The following is a 19139-nucleotide window of genomic DNA, read 5'->3' as shown; positions in this document are numbered from 1 at the left end:
AGGAGGCGACAGGAGGATCAGGAGTTCAAGGCCAGCCTTGACTATGTAGAAAACCCAGCTTGAGCTACGTGAGACCCTGTCTCAGAAAGAGAGGAAGTGGAAGGAAGGATTTGTGAAAGGGGAAGGAATTGGGTAATAGTAAATATTTCTTGTAAGCACCAGGACCAGGTCAGAATTACAGCAGAGCTCTGAGGCCAGCAAGCCCCGACCCTGGAGGCTACCTCCAGCCTGCCTTTGCTTCCTTCCAGTCTACCCTCCCCTTGGATCTGGCCAGACACCTGCTGTGTTAGCCAACTGGCTCAGTAGGTAAAAGCACTCATCATACATGCCTAATAACCAGAGTTTGGCTCCCCAGGACCCGCATAGAAGCTGGACACAGTAGTGCAGGGGTCTGGGATCCCAGTCTTACAGGAAGGTGGGGTAGAGACAGGATCTCCAGAAACTCGAAGCTGTATGCCGCTGTAACAAGAGAGACTGTCGTAAAGCAAGGTCCAAGACCAAGACTGACCCCAAAGGTTGTCTTCTGACCTTTGTTCACACACTGCCAACAACATTCGCCCGAGTAAGTGCACGTACATGTTCCCAGCACCCATGGGTGGCTTACAACTGCCTGTATGTAACTCCAGCTCCAGGGGGATCTGATGCCTCTGCCCCCACTGGCACCGGCTTGCATGTGCATATACCCACATGCAGACACACACACAATTTAAATTAATAAAAAACAGGGCTGGAGAAAGAGCCTAGCTATTAAAGGCCAAGGCTCACCACCAAAACCGCAAAAATAAATCTTAAAGAAACAAAGTAAGGCCAGGAGGTGGTGGCATACGCCTTTAATCCCAGCACTCAGGAAACAGAGGCAGGTGGATCTCTGTGAGTTCCGAGGTCAGCCTGGTCTACAGAGTAAGTTCCAGGATAGCCAGGGCTACAAAGAGAAACCCTGTCTCCAAAAAATATATATAAATAAATAAAAGAAAGAAAAGGAAAGAGGCAAAGTAAAAGAAAGTTGAAAGTACATAAGCAAATGCCTGACTCAAAGGCTCTGTTCCCATGGAACTGCCACCTTGCCTCTTATAGGGCAGACAAATCCCAGTTCTACCCTGGGACTCCTTGGCCTCCAAGCAGCTCGTGTGCTGCAGAGCAGGAAACGGTGGTGCTGAGAGGGGCTGTGGGCAGCAGTGCGAGCCTGGGCAGTGCGAGCTAGTGAGGGTCCTTGGCTCTTTGTCTCTGGGCCCCACGCTGCTGTCTTGACACGTTGTCTGCACCGCCATTTTCCCTCTTTCCCTTGGAGCCGAGAGATAATGAAATGCCAGGAGTCTCCCGGGCGCAGTGCTGTGGGCGATGGAGCACAAGGCCGTCATTTTTCTCTGTGAGAGACTCAGACCTTTGGACTTAAAAAGCTGGGCCTCCTAGTGACAGAGCCGCCCAGGAAAAGAAGAGCTGCCCTTAAGTAAACTCAACCATAGTGAGCCGGGTTAAGTTCCCAGCTGGGGCAGAGGAACTACCAGGGCAGTTCTCTCCTCAGCTAGGCTAGGAACAGGCTTTTTCTTCCACCTAATGCCGGGTCTCGCTCTAAAGAGGAGAATCCCCCAGAAGCACCCAAGCTGCACCAGACAGCCCTGTTCATGGAAGGGACCTCAGCCTGCCCTGGGTCACAGCAAGGGTGCCTGTCTGAGCCAAGCTCACCCCAGGCAGTTTTTCTAGAACACCCTTTGGGCAGTGATCTCAGAGGCCCCATTTGTCCTCAGGAGCCTTTGCCAAGTTGTCATTCTGCCTCTGAGAAGCAGCTGTGTGGCACGTCCCTCCCAAGACCTCCTCCCCACACCCTGCCCCCTCCCCCTTTAACTTCCCTCCTTCCCACCCTTTGCCAGCACACACTCTTTCTCTCCCTTCTCCCCAAATGAGGGCCCTGCCTTTTCAAGAGCTGAGTAGGGAGCTCAGAGAGGCAGTAAGCTGGCTCGGGTTCCAGAAGACTAGGAGGAAGAATAGGCACCAAAGGGACCGGAAAATGGTGAATAAATGTGCTGAGCCGGAAAGTTTCTCGCGCTTGATGAGGAATTTGTTCTGCCATCTGTTGAAATGAAGCCGGGGTCGATGCAGGCCCCAAGAGCTGTGCCCAGGAGCCTCGGGTTCATTCCTCTGAGGGCTCTTCCTCTGCCCTTCACATACTTTGCAAGTCGCCTTGTGTTTCCACAGTGGGATTTGAAGGCTTAAAACGGCCTTTGCAAATAGCCAGTTGTCCAGGATATAGGTGACAGATGCCAGTGTGGGTTCATTTTGCCTGCCAGGCTGGCTGATTCGGGGTCCTTCAATCTGTGTGTGTGTGTGGGGGGGGTTCTATTGCTGTGAAGAGACACTATGACCACAGCAATTCTTATAAAGAAAACATTTAACTGGGGTGGCTCGCTTACAGTTTTAGAGGTTCAGACCATTATCAGGATGGGGGAGCATGGTGGCATACAGGCAGAGGTGGTGCTGGAGCTGAGAGTGCTACATCTTGCAGGCAACAGGATGTCAACTGTCACTCTGAGGGAAGCTTGAGCAAATGAGACCTCAGAGCCATACCCACAGTGGCACACTTCCTCCAACAAGACCACACCTTCTAATACTGCCACTCCCTTTGGGGGCCATTTTCTTCCAAACTGCCCGTGTGTGTGTGTGTGTGTGTGTGTGTGTGTGTGTGTGTGTGTGTGTATGTGCGCGCGCGCGTGCATGTGTGTTTAGCCTGCATGTGTATATTTGTGTACCACGCCTGGTGCCAGGTGGTCAGAAAAGGGCATCAGATCCTCTGGAACTAGAGTTACAGACAGTTAACTGCAATGTGGATGCTGGGATTCGAACCTGGGTCCTCTGCAAAGAGCAATAAAGGCTCTTAACTGCTGAGCCCACACTTCAGGCCTGAGGATACTTGGACGGTAAATTCCTCTGAAGAATAATAAATTCCAAGGAGAATCTCTGCTGTCCCCAGTCAGGGAGATTATCCTCCAGGCCAGCACAGACCTCACTGCCAGCCCGTGCTCTTCCAGCTGGCTCTCCCAGGCTACCGCTCCAGACTGTCCACAGCTGTGTGAGCACAGGGCCTCACCTGGATGCTGCACCTGCTGGCTGTCGCTGCACCCTCCAGCCTTGCTCCCTTTAATGTAGCCCGACAACTTCCTCTCCCACTGTGCACAGACCAAGCTTCTGTCCTCTGGGACTCTCTTCTGGGCTGTGGCAAGAAAGACTTGCCTCGCTGAGGACTGTGAAGACACAGAGAGCCAGACTAGGAGGTGCCTGTCAGAATCATGCCTGGCACCTGCTCAGCACCCAGACAGCCACATCGTCCTCATCTCCACAAGTCAGCTGACTGTGGCCTCAGGATGAACCTCCCCTGTGGACTGGCTCTGAGGTCAGGGACATTGCCTCAGCCATGTCCAAACAGAGCTATGCTTCCCAGTACCCTCCAGGCAGCCTGTCTACCCTCTATCCCCACACCCAGCTGTGGTCCCTGCACCTCAGCCCCCCCTCCCCCACACACACACCTGAGAGAAATGAGCAGACTCATCCGTGTAGTTGGGGTATAGGGAATTAGCTTTAGTCCTAGCCCTCTGTCAGCAGCAGGTGGCCCAGGGACGCATGTCCGCTAAGGCACTATCCTTCATTCCCACAGATCCAGCAACTCAGGGCCTTCCGTCCTGAGCCCAAAGCAACAAGACTTAGACCTGTTGGCGACTCCCTCCCTGGATGCCCAGCTGGCTGCCCCATGGGAGCTCTTGGGCTAGAAGGGGTCGCAATGGCATTATTACTTCAATCCTATTACCCACCCAGCCCTCCCCGCTTGCTTGCACACAGATGCCTCCACGTTGGCTCACAGACAGCTGGCTCAGCTCGGGGCACCCCACCGGTGTTATTAAAAACGCATTCCTTCTAATAAAGGCTGCTCTGGGGCAGCACCACACTCCTCGGGGCGTCGAGGACCCACGGGACTCCCTCCACCCCCACCCCCACCCCCACCTCTGTTTGTGTATTCAGAGCTCTCCAGCTCCGCACTCCCCTCTAAGTGGGTCAGACACCGTCCTCGCCAGGCATCCATAGAGGAGCTAGGGCCGCTCTGCCTGGGGAAGTTGTTCAACCTGCTCTCCCACCCCACCCCCTATGAATGCCCCAGGTTTGTTTGCCAAGCCAGCAGGCGGTGCAGCTAGGCAGCCTCGACAAACAAGGCTGCGGGTCCCCAAGAAGAGACCTTCGCCTGGGAACAGGAGGGCTTTCTGGCTTCTACTGTCCCCAGGTCTGTGGTGGCCCCAGCAGAGAGTCTCCCAGTGGGGCTGCTCTGATCTGTCACCACCAGCAGTCGGGGGTCTTGTAAGCCTGGGCCATCTGTCGCCCACTTTTACCAAGTGGCTTTTGAATTCCTGTGCTGCCCTCAGGTGCTGCTCCCCAGAAGTCCAGGAAAAGCCTTGTATCAGAAAATGAAAGTTGTGTGCCCCAGCTCCCGTCTCCATTCCCCACCTCATGTGGCCAGCCTTCCTGTGCTCCAACTGTCCTGCCCAGTGGCCGCTCCACAAGTCCCTGGTGGTCTTCATTGTTCCCTGAGTTTTCCAGGCATTCGCTCTGCACATGAAAAGAACAGTGTGAAGAGAGGAACTTGGGGTTTCTGTGGACAGGCCATCAGCTGAAGCAGACAGATCATTAGCCTTTCCTAGAGAAGAACCACAGGCTGACAATTGCACCTTGGCCAGTATCAGTCAAGACCAACCAGAATGCCGTGCTGGGCACCAAGAGAAGGCTGCCATTCTCTTCCCGTCTCCCATCTAAGCAACTCCACTTGCTGCCAGCTCTGATCTGCAGGCACCTCTATCACATGCAGCTCTTCCCACCAACCACAACAATCAGAACTGCCGTCCCCACCCCCAGGTTAGGGGGACAGCTACCTGAGCACTCCCAAGGCAAGGGAGGAGCACCTGTGGTCAGCAGAGGGGCGGGTCTGGCACCACCGTGGTGATAAGGATGGGCTCTGCACAGGGTAGCCGCCACCTACAGAGCCACAGCAGCCCGCAGCTCCACCAGGCATGCTCCTTCAGGCGCTGGTGTCTGTCGCCTGTCCTTGTCCTTATCAGTCGACTCTCTCCTCTTTGGTCGCTCTGCCAGGAAGGCCAGGAAGTCTTCAGCGGGGAGGGTGACAGGACCCGAAGCTGTATGTTTCAATCTCCAGAAAGGAGATTAGCTGTCTTACAGCCAGGCTCCTGACTCTGCTGTCCCCACGGTCACTAACCAAGCTGCCCTGACAACTCAGCAATGAAAAATGGGGACTCTGCTTCCCAGGTAGCACCTGTGTGCACAGAGGGGGGGGACATTGAAGGATGACAAGACTAGAATTCCTGCTTTCCTACTAGGAACTTGGCTGCTCTGGAGTCTGAGTGCCTGCCCTGTACGCTACCTCAGGTGGAGAGGGGGCGCTCTGCTCCAAGCCCTTCCAGGAGAAGCTTGTAGCCATAGGACAGAATTAGTCCTGCAAGTGAACGGAGTCTGGTCTTTTGGAAGGCACAGGGACCTGCCCAGCACTGGAAGGAGCCAGGCTAGCTTGAATTCGTTCCTTTCAGGAGAAAAGGTATTGAGAGTGAGTTGTTGACTGGCAGAGGCAACAGAGGCAGGCCATAAAGTCTCAGGAAAAGTCCCACCCGGAACCCCAAAGTACATCAGACTCCTCCCAAGCTTGTCTTGTCCTCCCTGGGAACACACAGGAGACCTCTGAACCCTGGTCAGGTAGAAGAGTGACAGCCCGGAGGGATAGAACAACTCAGGCATCCAAGAATCTGTGAAGAGAGAACTTACACACAGAGGAGGAACACACATAGACACATGCATGAACATATACACACAGAGGAGGAACACACATAGACACACGCATGAACATACACACTCAGAGGAGGAACATGCATGGACATACACACACGGAGGAGGAACATGCATGGACATACACACACAGAGGAGGAACACACATGTACACATGTATGGACATACACACTCGGAGGAGGAACACACATATACACACGCATGGACATACACACTCGGAGGAGGAACATGCATGAACATACACACACGGAGGAGGAACACACATAGACACATGCATGAACATATACACACAGAGGAGGAACACACATGTACACATGTATGGACATATACACTCGGAGGAGGAACACACATGTACACATGCATAGACATATACACACAGAGGAGGAACATGTATGTACCTTGTGTAGCTTTAACTACCCTTGATGGGGCAAGAAGAGGTGCCCGAGATCTTTGTAGCACAGGTGTGAGCTGCCTGCACGTCGGTCTCCTCATCCCTCTCCCCCGACCTCCAAAGCCCCTCAGATGAGCTGGTACCAGTGCTGGGTGTTCAGGGCCAGCTCCTGAAGCTCCTGGACCAGCTCGGAAGCTGGAGCCCTAGAGTGAAGCAATCTCCTCCTTAGAGCACGAGGATGCTCACCACAGTGCTGGTGTTGGGGACCACACCTCAACATGGGAAGTAAGGCTGTGGGGTGGTAGTGGGCTACTTCCTTGTGACTACCCTGAGTTGGTCCCTGCCTGTGCCAGTGCTACGCTGGCCGCTTCCGTCCCCTCAGTGCTCACCCCATCCCAGCGCCTCCACTTAATGGTGTGTGTGTGTGTGTGTGTGTGTGTGTGTGTGTGTGTGTCAGTGTCTGGAGGAGGGGCAGAGAGCAAGAGACAGGAAGCAGGGCATGTGCCGCAGCGACCTGTTGAGGTCCTTTCTCTCTTTCCACCTTTCTGCGGGTTCTAAGGAATCGAGCTCTGTGGGGCTCGCACTCGCCCACTGACCCGTCTTCCCTGCCTTCTCCTTATCTGTTTTTAAAAGCAGTGCAGCAGCCTGCCCCAGGAGCAACAGTTAAGTGGCACTCAGGTTGAACCCAGTGTAACTTGAAATGTTGGACTTTTTTGAAAACCAAACCATGCTCTGCCCCTCAGCCGTCTGTCAGATGCAGCCGTGTCTCGTGGCAGCACTGACCCCGCATCCCGGCTCTTGTGTCTGAATGCGGCTCTCCCTTTGCAGGCAGTTAGTCCCAAGTGGTTGAAGAACAAACACCCAGTCACTTGCACCTGCCTTAGGACTGGGAAACTTTTTCAGCTCTGGCCCATGTTGCCTTGTCAGTCTCCTGCCCCGCCCGCCATGACCAGAAGCAGACCCATGGCCCTGCATCCTGGGGGGGTGGTAGCATGGTGCTGAAGGACAAAGCTGTAGCCATGTCCTCCACCAGACCCAGCTCCCTGCCGGAGCACCGGGCCCAGGCACTGATGCATGAGCTGGCCATTCATTATCATTAGCTCTGGCGTGTTGATTCTCTGCTTGGAGAAGACAGCGCTGTCTTTCTGATAGCCACAGTGACGGATGGCCGCCTCGATGGAGGGCTGCTTCTTGCATGTGCTAAGCTGGAGCCAGAACCACGAACAAGACTTAGGAAATAGCACAGGGTCGGGGCAGTGCAGGCTTGAGCCCATCCCAGAGCGGTTATCTGGGACCAGAACAGAGCTCTGGGTTGAAGCAGGGCCCTCTAGGGAAAATGAAAGAAAATGCTTATGCATGGGCCTGGGACCTTGACATGCTGGGACGATATTTGTTAGATCATCCTTGGGTCTGAGAGCCATGGTTTCAAGTGTCCGTATCTCTCGTGGGCACTCAGGAGTTAAGGAAAGACAGTGGCATGTAGTCTGGCCTTGATGGTCACCGTTCTCATCCACCACCGTTATGTCTCTTATCCTCTTAGGTCCTGCCGTAGGAGACAGGCTGAGGGCAGGAATGTGTTCTAGCTTCTCCTGTATCCAGATAGCCCTGCTAGCTTAGTGGCTTAGGTTCCATGTTATTTCCCTAGCCCCCTAGGCTAAGTCAGTACGTTCTCTCTCTGTAGGACAGGACAGACACCGACTCAAGCCTGTTTAGCCTTTTACCTTTTTTTTTTTTCATTCAAGATACTAGCAATTGAACCTGGATCTTGCACAGGCCAGACAAGTGCTATCCCATCTGAACTGCCCCATCCTTACTATCGCTTTTCAGAGGTAGTACCAGCCTCCAGCCCAGACCTGTAGAGCCCCTGTGCAAATCAGGGGACATGGCAAGGGTTAGAGTTAGGACACTCAGCTCTTCTCCTACTTAAACTTTATGGTTGAGGACTGGCAGGAGGCAGAGGTCTTTCAAATTCCCAACAAGTCAGTACATCACAGCTACCCACAAAGAACACTGGCCACAGTGAACCTCCCCCACCCCAGGGAAAAATGCTCAAGACTGGAGAGAGAGCTTCCTGCTCTTCCAGAGGACCTGAGTTCAGTTCCCAGCATCAGTGTTGGGCAGCTCAAAACTGCCTGTAACTCCAGCACCTGAGGATCTGACGACCTCTTCTGGCCTCACCAACCACCCACACATATGTGCATACGTGTGAATAAAAATAAAAATGGGTCTTTAAGAACATACTCAATTTAAAATTACTGTTAAACACATAAAAGTATCTTTTAGTATGTAATCAGTACGAAAAAATTAATTTTCTCCACCATGAGTCCCAAGGGTCGAACTCAGGCCATCAGACTTGGCTGTAAGCTCTTTCCCAATGAGCCATCTTGCCGACCTAAGCTCTGTGGTTTTGTTGCCACCTTCTAGGAGAGACTCGGGCAGCCTTCGGTGTGCACTGAGGTCCCCCACGCCATTTCAGCACCGTGAGCTTCCCCGTGAATAAAAAGAAATAAAGTAATAAAAATAAAAATAAATCTTCCCATTGCACAGGGAAGAGAAAAAGAGGAAAGGGAGTGGGAGAGCACTGTCCATGTGCCCTGGCAGAAGTGGTATCTAGGCAGGTGGCCCAGTTCGTGCCAGAATCCTGCAAGGAAGGCAAGGTCCTGCCTTGCTTCACACCTCACTGAGCAGCAGAAGCTCCAGACCGAGCCTCAGAGACCCAGGATGCCAGCCAGGCTGCCTGAAGTCAGAGCCCTCCCCTCCCCATACCCCCAGTGCAAGCCAGCTCCTCAGTGGCCCCAGGCTGCATTTCCAGCGCCTGAACAATGGAGCTGGTCTCTAATAACTCCGACCTCTCGCTAAGAGAACTGAGTGTGTGCTTAGGAGAAAAATCAAAACCATCTACTTTGTCCTCTCAATTGCCCTAGGACATCTGTTATGGATGCCCTAATGTCAGACTCCTGCTTACCCCGCATCTGGCCCCAACAGGTCGGCAACTCCATCGTGGCTGCACCCGGTCAATGTGAAACACTACTCACCTTCCCTGCCCTGAGTGAGACCCAGGAAGGCAGGGCCTGCTTGGCAAGACCCTTCAGGAGAGACACTGTTTGTCTGTTCTGATGTTCTCGGAGATCAGCGTGCCTCTGTCCTTGGCGGGTACCCAGGAGGGTGTGGCTTGCCCTTTCTGCCTGCCAAGGGAATGAATGCTCTGAGGTCAGACAGACAGACAGCATCAGGTCAGACAGCTCCTATAGGGATTTATCTGGCTTTTGACAGCAGAAAAGAGGGAAGAAAGCCATTCAGGGGCTGCTGGTACTGTAGGGTGGCCTGGTGCCCATGTGGCTTTTGCCCTGACCTCCCTACACAGGGAAGGGAAATGTACCATCGCTCCCAGCTGGCCACTCAGGGCTAAGGAGCAGCACCTCTTTTTTGTCTCAGCTCCTCAGATAATGGCTTGCCTTCTGTACCTCCCTCCCTTCCTCTCCCTCCCTCCCTTCAAAGAGTTAGATGTTGCGAAGCGAGCTGTGCCTCAAGGTGAATCAATATGGCGAGGCCAGCTTGTCGAACTTAGATCAGCTGTCAGAAGTCTGCCTGAAAGCAGCGCATGGCTTCGGGCAGAGTCAGGGATGGGAGTCTGGAAGCCGGAGGGGCAGCTGGCGTCTCATCCTCATCATTGCCTTGCAATGAACCCTCCTCTCCGAACCAAGAGCAGGCGCAGCAGCCACAGACCTGGGGAACAGAGCAGCCAGGAAGGTCCCTACATTCCCTTCTGGCACCTGGCACCTCCCCTCTCCTCAGTGGGCTTCTACCCTTGAACTTGGACCGTTCTTAGCACAGGGACGTCATCATTCACCCTGCCACTAAGGCAACCACTAACCAGTTCTCTATTGTCTTTGGTACCCTCAACCTGGTGGTGCTCCCGCACTCTGGACCTCACAAGGACAGGACCCATTTCTCTCCTGTGCACTTACCCCTGAGTGACCAGAATAGTGCCGGCACTCCACAGACACTCAGTGAGACTGTTGAGTGAGTGACAGTGAAGGCCAAGTCTTAGGTTATGCAAAACCTGCACAGTTGTTTCTCAAAATAATAAAAGTCTCCTGCGCCCTCACCCCCACCCCCATCATTGTACAGATGACCTGCCCAGGCCTACTGTCCCCATGTGACCTGGTGTGATGCTCTCACCAGCCTTCTGAGTTCTCCCTGACTCCTCCTTGCTTCTCGACACCCCCGTGGAGTGTGACTTCCGGTGTGGAAAACAGGTGCATGCAGATATGGCTTCTCAGAGCTTAGCTCAGGATAGGGCAGAGACAGACACACCTGGCCCTGCCACCCGGGGCATCTCTGATGGGGACATCATGGATGTTTGGGGACCCCTCGCCATCTCACCTCCATGTCCGTCTGTACCCCTGTGGCAGCTAGAAGTGAGCAGCGGCCGTAAGCCAGGGTGGCACAGCAGTCTCCCCCGCTCCTCCCGCACTGTCGCTCACAGCCCGTCATCTTATTTCACCTTGATTTATTAGCAGACCTAATGAGTTTTGGGAGCAGCCATCTCTCCAGGGACGGGGCGATCAATCTAGGAGATAGCCCGTGAACTCTGCTCCTTGGGTACCCAGGAAGGCAGGAAGCGTCAGGGACAAAGGAGTCTGGTCCCAGGAGAGTGGGGTTTAGTTTAGTCTTGCACCCTGGTCGTCTTGGGACCTCTGCAGGTTGGAGCCCGTGACTTCCTTCCCTTCTCAGTGTCCAGTTTAGTACATAAATATTTTTTTGAACTTAACTGCCTGGAAGCCAGACTAACACGCTTCCCCTCCCCTTCCTGTTCCCAGGGATCAGTGCTGTGTGCGTGTGCTCGAGGTGATGGGGAGTCTCTTGGGCTTGGCTAGGGCTCTCCCTCAGGCCTCTGCCCCAACAAGGGTGCCCACCTGTGACCCCTGAGAATTCTTTGGGCACACGTGTGTAGAGGTCCGTACCTTCTCCTGGTGTGAAGGTGTGTCTCCTTTGGTTCACTGAGCCTAGAGCACAGTAGGCCCTCACGAGTGACCTCCTCTCTTAGATGTGGATACTGCGCTCTTCCCCAGCCTGAACCAGTGGCCTTTCTACGCTGTCCCCACTTTTGGCAGACAGTACCCAGTATAGCTGAGGGAGGGAGAAAGGGAACACAAACGAGCCTGCTCCCTTTGGGTGATAATTGAGAAGCTGCCATTCGCTGGGCAGTGGCGGCACACACCTTTAATCCCAGAATTTGGGAGGCAGAGGCAGGAAGATCTTTGAGTTTGAGGCCAACTTGGTCTACAAAGTGAGTTCCAGGCCTACACAGAGAAACCCTGTCTCGAAACACACACACACATAAAGAAGCTACCATTCCACAAAATGGCCCTCTAGAACAGATTTAGTTTCGAGAAAGTGTGTGTGTTTTACTGGGGCTTACACCTAGGTCCCTGTGCACACTAAGCAAGCAGTCTATCACTGAGCTCCAACTGTAGCCCTCTTTAATTTTTATTTCTATGTAAATGTCTGTAAGTGTGTGGCACGTATGGGCACCTAACTGGTGTTACAGGCAGCTGTGTGCTGAGACCCAAGCTCATATCCTCTGGAAGAGCAGCCGGTGCTCCTAACCGCTGCTGAGCCGTTTTTCTAGCCGCTTACTTTTATCTGTAGACAGAACCTCACTTATTTTCCCAGGCTGGCCTTTAACTCACTTTGTGGCCCAGGCACTGGCCTTGAACTTGCCATGCAAGCTCCTGCCTCAGCCTCCTGTGTAGCTGGAATTCCTGGCCTACACCGTCAGACCCAGCTGGGAAGTAGAGATTTTGAATAAAGAGGTTTTTTTTTTTTAAAATATTTATTTATTATGTATACAATATTCTGTGTGTATGCCTGAAGGCCAGAAGAGGGCGCCAGACCTCTTTACAGATGGTTGTGAGCCACCATGTGGTTGCTGGGAATTGAACTCAGGACCTTTGGAAGAGCAGGCAATGCTCTTAACCACTGAGCCATCTCTCCAGCCCCCGAATAAAGAGGTTTTAACAGAACCAGGTGGGTCACTAGTCTCTGGAATAACATTAACAGATGAGACTAGTTATGGGGGGGGGGGGAGGGTGTGCAGGCGTATCACCCATAGCCACACCTTTATAGGCCATCCTGAAGGTTCTAGAAAAGCCTGATGTAGGATGCAGCCCCTGGAAGACCAGGTTAGAAGTCGATGCTGGAGAGGTGGAAGGCACGTAGACACACACTTACAAAGTCAGGGTCATCGCTCATCGCTTGGGAACCTGCTGCTTGGAGCAGCCTTAGGTTTTCTGCAGTAAGGGGGGCGGGGGGGGAGCCCAGCCAGAGATGTCCAGGTGGTCACCCTGAACAAGCAGCCGGAGCCTGTTCACAGCTCTTAGGGACTTGCGGCTGCTCCCAGAGGACAGAAAAGAGGAGCCAGCACCTGAGGCGGAACCCAGCCATGAAGTGCTGGCATCTACCTCAACAGCCAGCCTCCTCCCGCCTCTTTGCCCACTTGCAAGACCCAAGGCCAAGGTCACGCAACAGACAGCTGCAGGATTTCTCCACTGGAGTCTTTCCAGATTCATGCTGGCTGTGGCCAAGGCCTGGACCAGGGCCAGGTCACAGGTGGCATCCCAAAAGGTGATGGCAAAACACAATTTAAATATTGCTTTGCAACAACAGCTACTCCCTTGGCCCTCATCCAGTGCCCCCCGCCCCCAACAGTGGCCCAACTGCCTGCTCCCAGCTTCGGAATAGCCAGCTACCAAGCCCCTGAGCAGCATTGCTGTGCTGTGCTGAGGTCGGGCCCTCACTAGCACACGAGGCGCCACCCCTATAGGGTGAAATCCCCCCACCCTGTGCCTCAGTATACTTTCTGAAGCTGCCTACACCCCAGGGGTGGCTCCTGGGGCCATGGGGCGAGGCTAAGAGAGGAACTAGACTGCTGCTTCCCTTTGACTGGCCAGGGCTGGAAAGATTTGTGGTGCCCTGGAGCAGGAGGTGGGTGGAATCGAGCGGGCTGAGTGAGCTGAAACAAATCATCTTCTTTATTGGTATTTTTCACCGTCTGAGCTCCCTCCTCCCCTCCTGCTTCTCCTCCCCCACCCCCGCAATACCACATCAGCCAGCTCAGATTAAAAGTAATAAAGGACTTGAGCCCACTCCCAGGTGTCGTTATGGGAGGAGACATTGGCCTGGCTTCTTGTGGGTCCTGCAGAAAAATCTCTCCCAAGAACCAAGGAGTGCACCAGTGTCCTAAGGGGGATAATACTGGTGCTCCAGGTTCATACTGAGGAAGAGACCCCAATTCTCTGATGGAGCTCCCAGACGGGACGTGTCAGCCCTTTCTATAGCCCCTACCACTTACAAAGAAGTGTCGTGTGCCCTGTGGACTTGTTCCCAACTGACAGGATGTGTCAGACCTGTTCTGAATAGAGACAACAGGGATATATAAATTCAAAATGGAGACAGAGACAGGGGTCTCTGTGTGTGTTGAGTAGTCACCAGTGGCAAGTCTGGGTGATGTCAATGGCAGATATCAGAAGCCAGAGAGATCTAGAAATACCATCTTTGTTGGTAAGATGCTTGCCAGGCACCCATGGCCATTGAGGGTGCTGTAGTGAGTCCTCTGCTTGGATATCTTCAGGGACTCGGGTTCTAGAAGCCAGGCTGGTGGGCAGTCCTCGGGTGGAGGGCCTGAGAGGCTGCCCGGGAAAGCCAAGCTGCCTCTAACCTGGTTGCTCTGGGCAGGTAAGGTCATAGACGCCCTTCCTCGGCCAATTTCCTGTCCCCTAAGTGACACCAAGCGCAGAACTGAGCCACATGGTGTTTGCTGCCACCCTCAGGACCAGTCCTGTGACTCGCCTGTCTCCAGCACTGCTCTCTGGTGCCCTTTCTTCCGTGGAGTGACCACCCCTCACTACTTCCTACACACGGCTCCCAGCCTTCCTGCCCTCTGACCCACACGAAGTCGGGGACCTCTGCTGAAGAGTACGTCTCCCCACAAATGTGCCGTGCCTTTCGTTCCTGGGCTCCCCACAGCTGGCTCCACAGGCACGGAACCTTAAAACCAAGGAAGAGAGAGGGGATAGTGCTGGCTAAGTCTGCCCCTGACAGGAAGCTGCCAGAGTCCTTGGGAGAGTCCTTGAAGGACGAGGAGGGAGCTGGTAGCTCCTTACCAGGCTGAACTGTCCTGCTGTCAGGCCAGTTTCTCCTGTCTCTGGATCATGCCCAGGCCCCTGCTTCCAGGAAGAGGAGGGAGAACCGAACGTGGGTTCCTAGAACCCCACAAGCTCGGCAGCTCCTGCACAGCTGTAGGGGGTTTTGCGGTTCCTTGCCCTGGGCTCCAGTCCTTAAGGGCACAGCCCTGCAGAGCAGAGACTGAGGGATGAGGCGGTTCATCCTCTCTGACTGACCCCTGCCTTGTCTTGCAGCTTTCGCCATCATGATTGTGCTGGCCCTGGTGCGCATCGGGAACAGGCAAGGAGAGGGGCACCCACCCCTGGCCAACTTCTCAGGAGTCCGGAACTTGTTTGGGGTATGTGTCTACTCCTTCATGTGCCAGCACTCCCTGCCATCCCTCATCACCCCCATCTCCTCCAAGCGCCACATCACACGCCTGGTGTTCCTGGACTATGCCTTGATCCTGGCCTTCTACGGACTTCTCTCCTTCACGGCCATCTTCTGCTTCCGTGGCGACAGTCTCATGGACATGTACACCCTCAATTTTGCAAGGTGCGACGTTGTGGGCCTGACTGCTGTCCGATTCTTTCTGGGCCTCTTCCCCGTGTTCACCATCAGCACCAACTTCCCTATTATTGCTGTGACCCTGCGCAACAACTGGAAGACACTCTTTCACCGTGAGGGTGGCACGTACCCGTGGGTGGTAGACCGTGTAGTGTTTCCCACCATCACGCTGGTGCCTCCCATTCTGGTAGCCTTCTGCACCCATGACCTGGAGTCCCTGGTGGGCATCACAGGAGCCTACGCAGGCACTGGCATCCAGTATGTCATCCCTGCCTTCCTGGTGTACCTCTGCCGCAAGGACACCCAGCTGTCCTTTGGCTACGGAATTGTCAACAAGCATAGGTCCCCATTCCGCCACACCTTCTGGGTGGCCTTTGTGCTACTGTGGGCTTTCTTCTGCTTCTTCTTTGTCACAGCCAACATTGTCCTCAATGAGACCCAGCTCTGATAGCAGGACGCGTCTGACAACAGGAGGCGGGGCCAGCCTAGTCCCGGCCTCCTTGCCTCATCAGGATTTAGCTGCCACCCAGGTCTCCGTGAGCATGCTAGCCTGGGGCTCTTGGAGAGGCCTTCTACATCTCCAGCTGGTGTCTTCTCCTGACCCAGCCCTCGCCCTGCAGGACAGCCCACCTGCCTGGGAACGTGGCTGTCCCCAGATTCTTCGATGGACCCAGTCTGTCACACATGTTCCTCCACTCCTGCCCCTAGAGGCTGTGGGGGAGACAGCGCGGGCACTGCTGCTATTTATACTAGACCCCAGACTCCTCCTGCATCCGCTACCGTCCACTAGCAGCTGCTGCCTCTTCAAAGGCAAGTCCCAGGCCCTGGCTCTCCAAGCCTGACCTGCTTGTGATGGTCCTGAAAGTTGCAAAGTATTCCTCCTGTGGGAGGCCTGGCCAGTTCTGGTGACAAGGACAGGAAGTGCTAATTGGCACCAGGGTCCCTAGACAAGAGCTGTGAGAGCTTTTGCTGTGGGTGCCAGCTCTGGTGTGACAGACAGATGAAGCATCCCTTCCATGGGGTGTAAAACCCTTTCAGGGACCCTCTGTTCCACGGCTTCTCCTTCGGAGCCCAGGGACCTCCTGGAGTGCAAGGCTGCCCTCACCACCCACCCACACCATAGTGGCTAACTGGCCTGGACTTACGGCAGGGAAAGAACAGAGTGCCCCTCTGCAAAAGGTCAAGCCTGTGTTCTGCAGCCCAGCTTGCTCCCATGCTGCATTGCAACACTAAGGTGGTGTCCTTAGGAGGTTGGTCATGGGTGCGCCATGGCCAGACGCTCCAGGTGGCTGGCTATCATGGAGCTGGAGATGAAGGAGGCCAGGTCCCCAGCTGCTTCCTAGCTGGTCACGCATGTACCCACTAGGCCCGATGCCTTGGAATGAGGAGTGATTTAATGAACTGCATTTTCGATGTGCCTTCTGCTTCGGGCACCAGGGATCCCTCCTGACCCTGACTTGCCCCAACCCTGGGCCTAGTCCTGCCTGGACAGACCCGCCTCTGGGGTTAAAAGGTCTCAGACCACTGCCCCTTCCCTCTTGATTTTAGTGCCTTGCTCTACCCTCATGAGGGAACTTGCGCCAGCTCCCCCTTCCCTTCCACATTCTGCCATATTCAGCGCTTGAGCTCAGCTGTGCTGTTGGATGTCCCAGGTCCCAGGGGTCTGTGCAGAACCTGCAAGGAATGGGGGACCTACTGGCAGCACCTGCTACCTCTGGCCCCAGCATCCCTGCCTCTAAGACTCTCTAGGTTGTCATGGGCCTGCCCACAGCTTTCTCACCGCGGTCCCACGTCAGTAGTTTCTTAAGCATCGTCATTGCCCGTCCACATGAAAAACAGACATCTCTACAGCCACCTGCCATTGTAGAATCTTCCTAGGAGACCCTGCCCCAGGGTGGGCCAGGTGGGGAGAGTGGTACAGAAGCAGGGCCGGGCGGAGACTGCACATCCTCCTGTGCTCAGGCTGCTTGAGGAGAACTCAATTAAAACATCTGTACTCATCTTTCTCCCTCTTGCTTAAGGACAAAGCAAATTAAATCATCTTCCTGCAACACACACACCTCATCCCACCCCCAGGCTCCAAACCAAATTTTGGTGGAAAATTTATTAGCATCATAAAGCCCAGGTTGATTTATGTGGCAATCTGGAGCCACACACGGCAGTGGAGTGTTCCCCTCCATCTCCAAGTTAAGTTAGGGAAGCCCCAGCCGAGGAGGGGGGAGGGATCCAGCGACCACTGATGCCAAGCCCTCCCCACTGCCCGTCTGGGTTCTCTGCTCTTCCATCTCCACCTACTTATTGACTGGTCGACTAGAAGTCACATGAGGTCACCTTCTTTACCCCACCAGGCCTCTGCCTCTGGCAGAGAATATTGGGGCACAAAGAGGATGGGAAGGACTTACCATTCCTGGGTGTGGGTGTCACCTGTTCCCCCACAGGCATCAAGCACATTAAATGTTTTTTGTATCCCCCGGGTAAGGTGATAGGCCAGGTCAAGATATCTGTTTGCTAAGAGGCCCTGAGGTTAGTGGCCGGGAGGACAGCAGAGGAGCCTAGGCTGGCCCCACATCCGAGTCTCCCTGGAGGAAGCCTGCAACTCAGCAGCCGTCACTGCCATCTCTGCGTCGCTCCCGACCAGTCCCAGGGGCAGGCCAGGTCAAGGAGGAGTGAGCATGCTCCGCCAAAGCACCAAACCCAGCCGAGCACTGGAACACAGTGCCAGGAGCTCTGGCTACGCCTCACCTGAGGCCGGTAGCTGGGCCAGATGGCAGGTGACAGCCTGGGGGGCACTGCTGAGGGACAGAAAGTGGCAGTGGGCACCAGGCCAGGCCCAAGGCCACACAGCTGTCCTCTCCACATGGGACCAAGAGCGGCCTCAGCAACAGGCAGTGTTTGCTTTGGGGCCCCAAAGAGAAGTAGCTGGTGGTTCCAGACCCAGGAGCAGAAGAAAGCTGGGCCCTGCATACCAACTATTGCCAGGGGCCGCTGAGAGACTGGCTTTTAATAGCCAGGCTGCAGGCAAGCCCTGCCAACCTTCCTCCCGGGGGCATGCTGCATGCCTGGCACAGTGTTGGGTCCATGGTGAGGACCAAACTCAGACCCTGTGGCCCCTGAGCAGTAAGCATCTGTAACCGTCCCTCTTCTAGGTACCTCCAGTCATAGGTCATGGGAATGAAAGGACTGAACTTAGCCCAGCACCAAAGTCCTTAATAAAGCTGCTACCACTGACAGTTGTCTCCTTAGTCATTCATCAGCTGCTACCGTACTGCTCACCCAGGACCGAGAGGACTCTCTTGAGTCTACCAGATACTGCCTAGCTTTATCACCTCCTACCAAAAATGGTTGTCCTGTAGCCGCTGCCAGTTACACTTCAGAACCAGGGTACTGACCCAGAGTCCAAATCGAGGAGGGTTTGTGGGAGAGAAGGATTGGCTGTGGTTCCCTAGTCTTCTAGGAACCTTGAGGGCGGCCCTCCACTTGTAAAGAGCAAGATAAGTAAAACCAGAGGGTGGTGGCTAGAAATGTCATGTCTCCCCCACCCCCACCCCGTTTTTGAGCACTGGCTCTCTGGAAAACGTTCGCTGATGTGCATATGAGCTGTTGGCTAAAAACAAGTGAGGGAAGCAGCTAGGGCAGCCACAGGAGGGAACTGGGTCAGACTGTAAGCATGTCCCACTGTGAGACAAGTGGCAGGGCCTTGCTTTTGCATGTTGCATCAAAAGGAAAAAACAGCATTGAAGGTGGGGGTTGTTAGGGCATCGTGTTAGCTGCTTTCTCTCCTATGATCTCATAGTTCTCCCCCCGCCCCCCCACGGGCTCTCTACCTCCTCTTAGAGGCACGAGAGAGCCAGGGACACTTCCACCAGGAGCAAGTAGCTGAGACATCTATCCTTACACCCTCTTGCCCCTCTGTGCGTTCCTAGAAAAGAACCAGGTTGCTGGCACCTGGGCCAGCCCTCCTTGGAGCCACCAGCAGGCTCGGTTCCACGTTTGACTCTTAATTATCTTTCCAGCTCTTGGTTATTAATGATCTTGGGCAGCAAGCAGAGCAGCCTCGACCTCCTGCCTCCTCCCAGACTCACCGGGCGGGCGCGACCTTCTCCCGCAGGTGCGCACAGAACCTGACTCAGGATGGGAAACCAAGGACCCAGATCCAGAAACTGAAGTGTGTCAATTAGCCCTG

At 54.5% G+C, this 19139-nt stretch overlaps 1 protein-coding gene and 1 long non-coding RNA gene across 2 annotated transcripts in view; one reads left to right on the top strand and one right to left on the bottom strand.

The window, feature by feature from the left end:
* Tmem104 (transmembrane protein 104) overlaps positions 1 to 18186 on the top strand; it is a 62529-nt gene extending 44343 nt beyond the window's left edge. The window contains exon 10 of the mRNA XM_041635874.1: positions 14644 to 18186. Coding sequence (XP_041491808.1) covers positions 14644 to 15404 — 761 coding nt within the window. The 3' untranslated portion in view covers positions 15405 to 18186. The remainder of the gene's footprint in view (positions 1 to 14643) is intronic.
* On the bottom strand, positions 1080 to 4767 carry LOC121436168. The gene is made up of 4 exons (XR_005972661.1): positions 4733 to 4767; positions 4486 to 4587; positions 3083 to 3236; positions 1080 to 1329 (listed from the first exon to the last, which is right to left on the bottom strand). It is a non-coding gene; the product is annotated as an uncharacterized LOC121436168 (long non-coding RNA).
* Positions 18187 to 19139: the final 953 nt, after the last annotated feature.

This window comes from Microtus oregoni, unplaced genomic scaffold (assembly GCF_018167655.1).
Source record: "Microtus oregoni isolate MIOR12 unplaced genomic scaffold, Mior012 000048F_ref0000485, whole genome shotgun sequence".
NCBI lineage: Eukaryota > Metazoa > Chordata > Mammalia > Rodentia > Cricetidae > Microtus > Microtus oregoni.
This window is presented reverse-complemented; position numbering and strand designations above follow the sequence as displayed.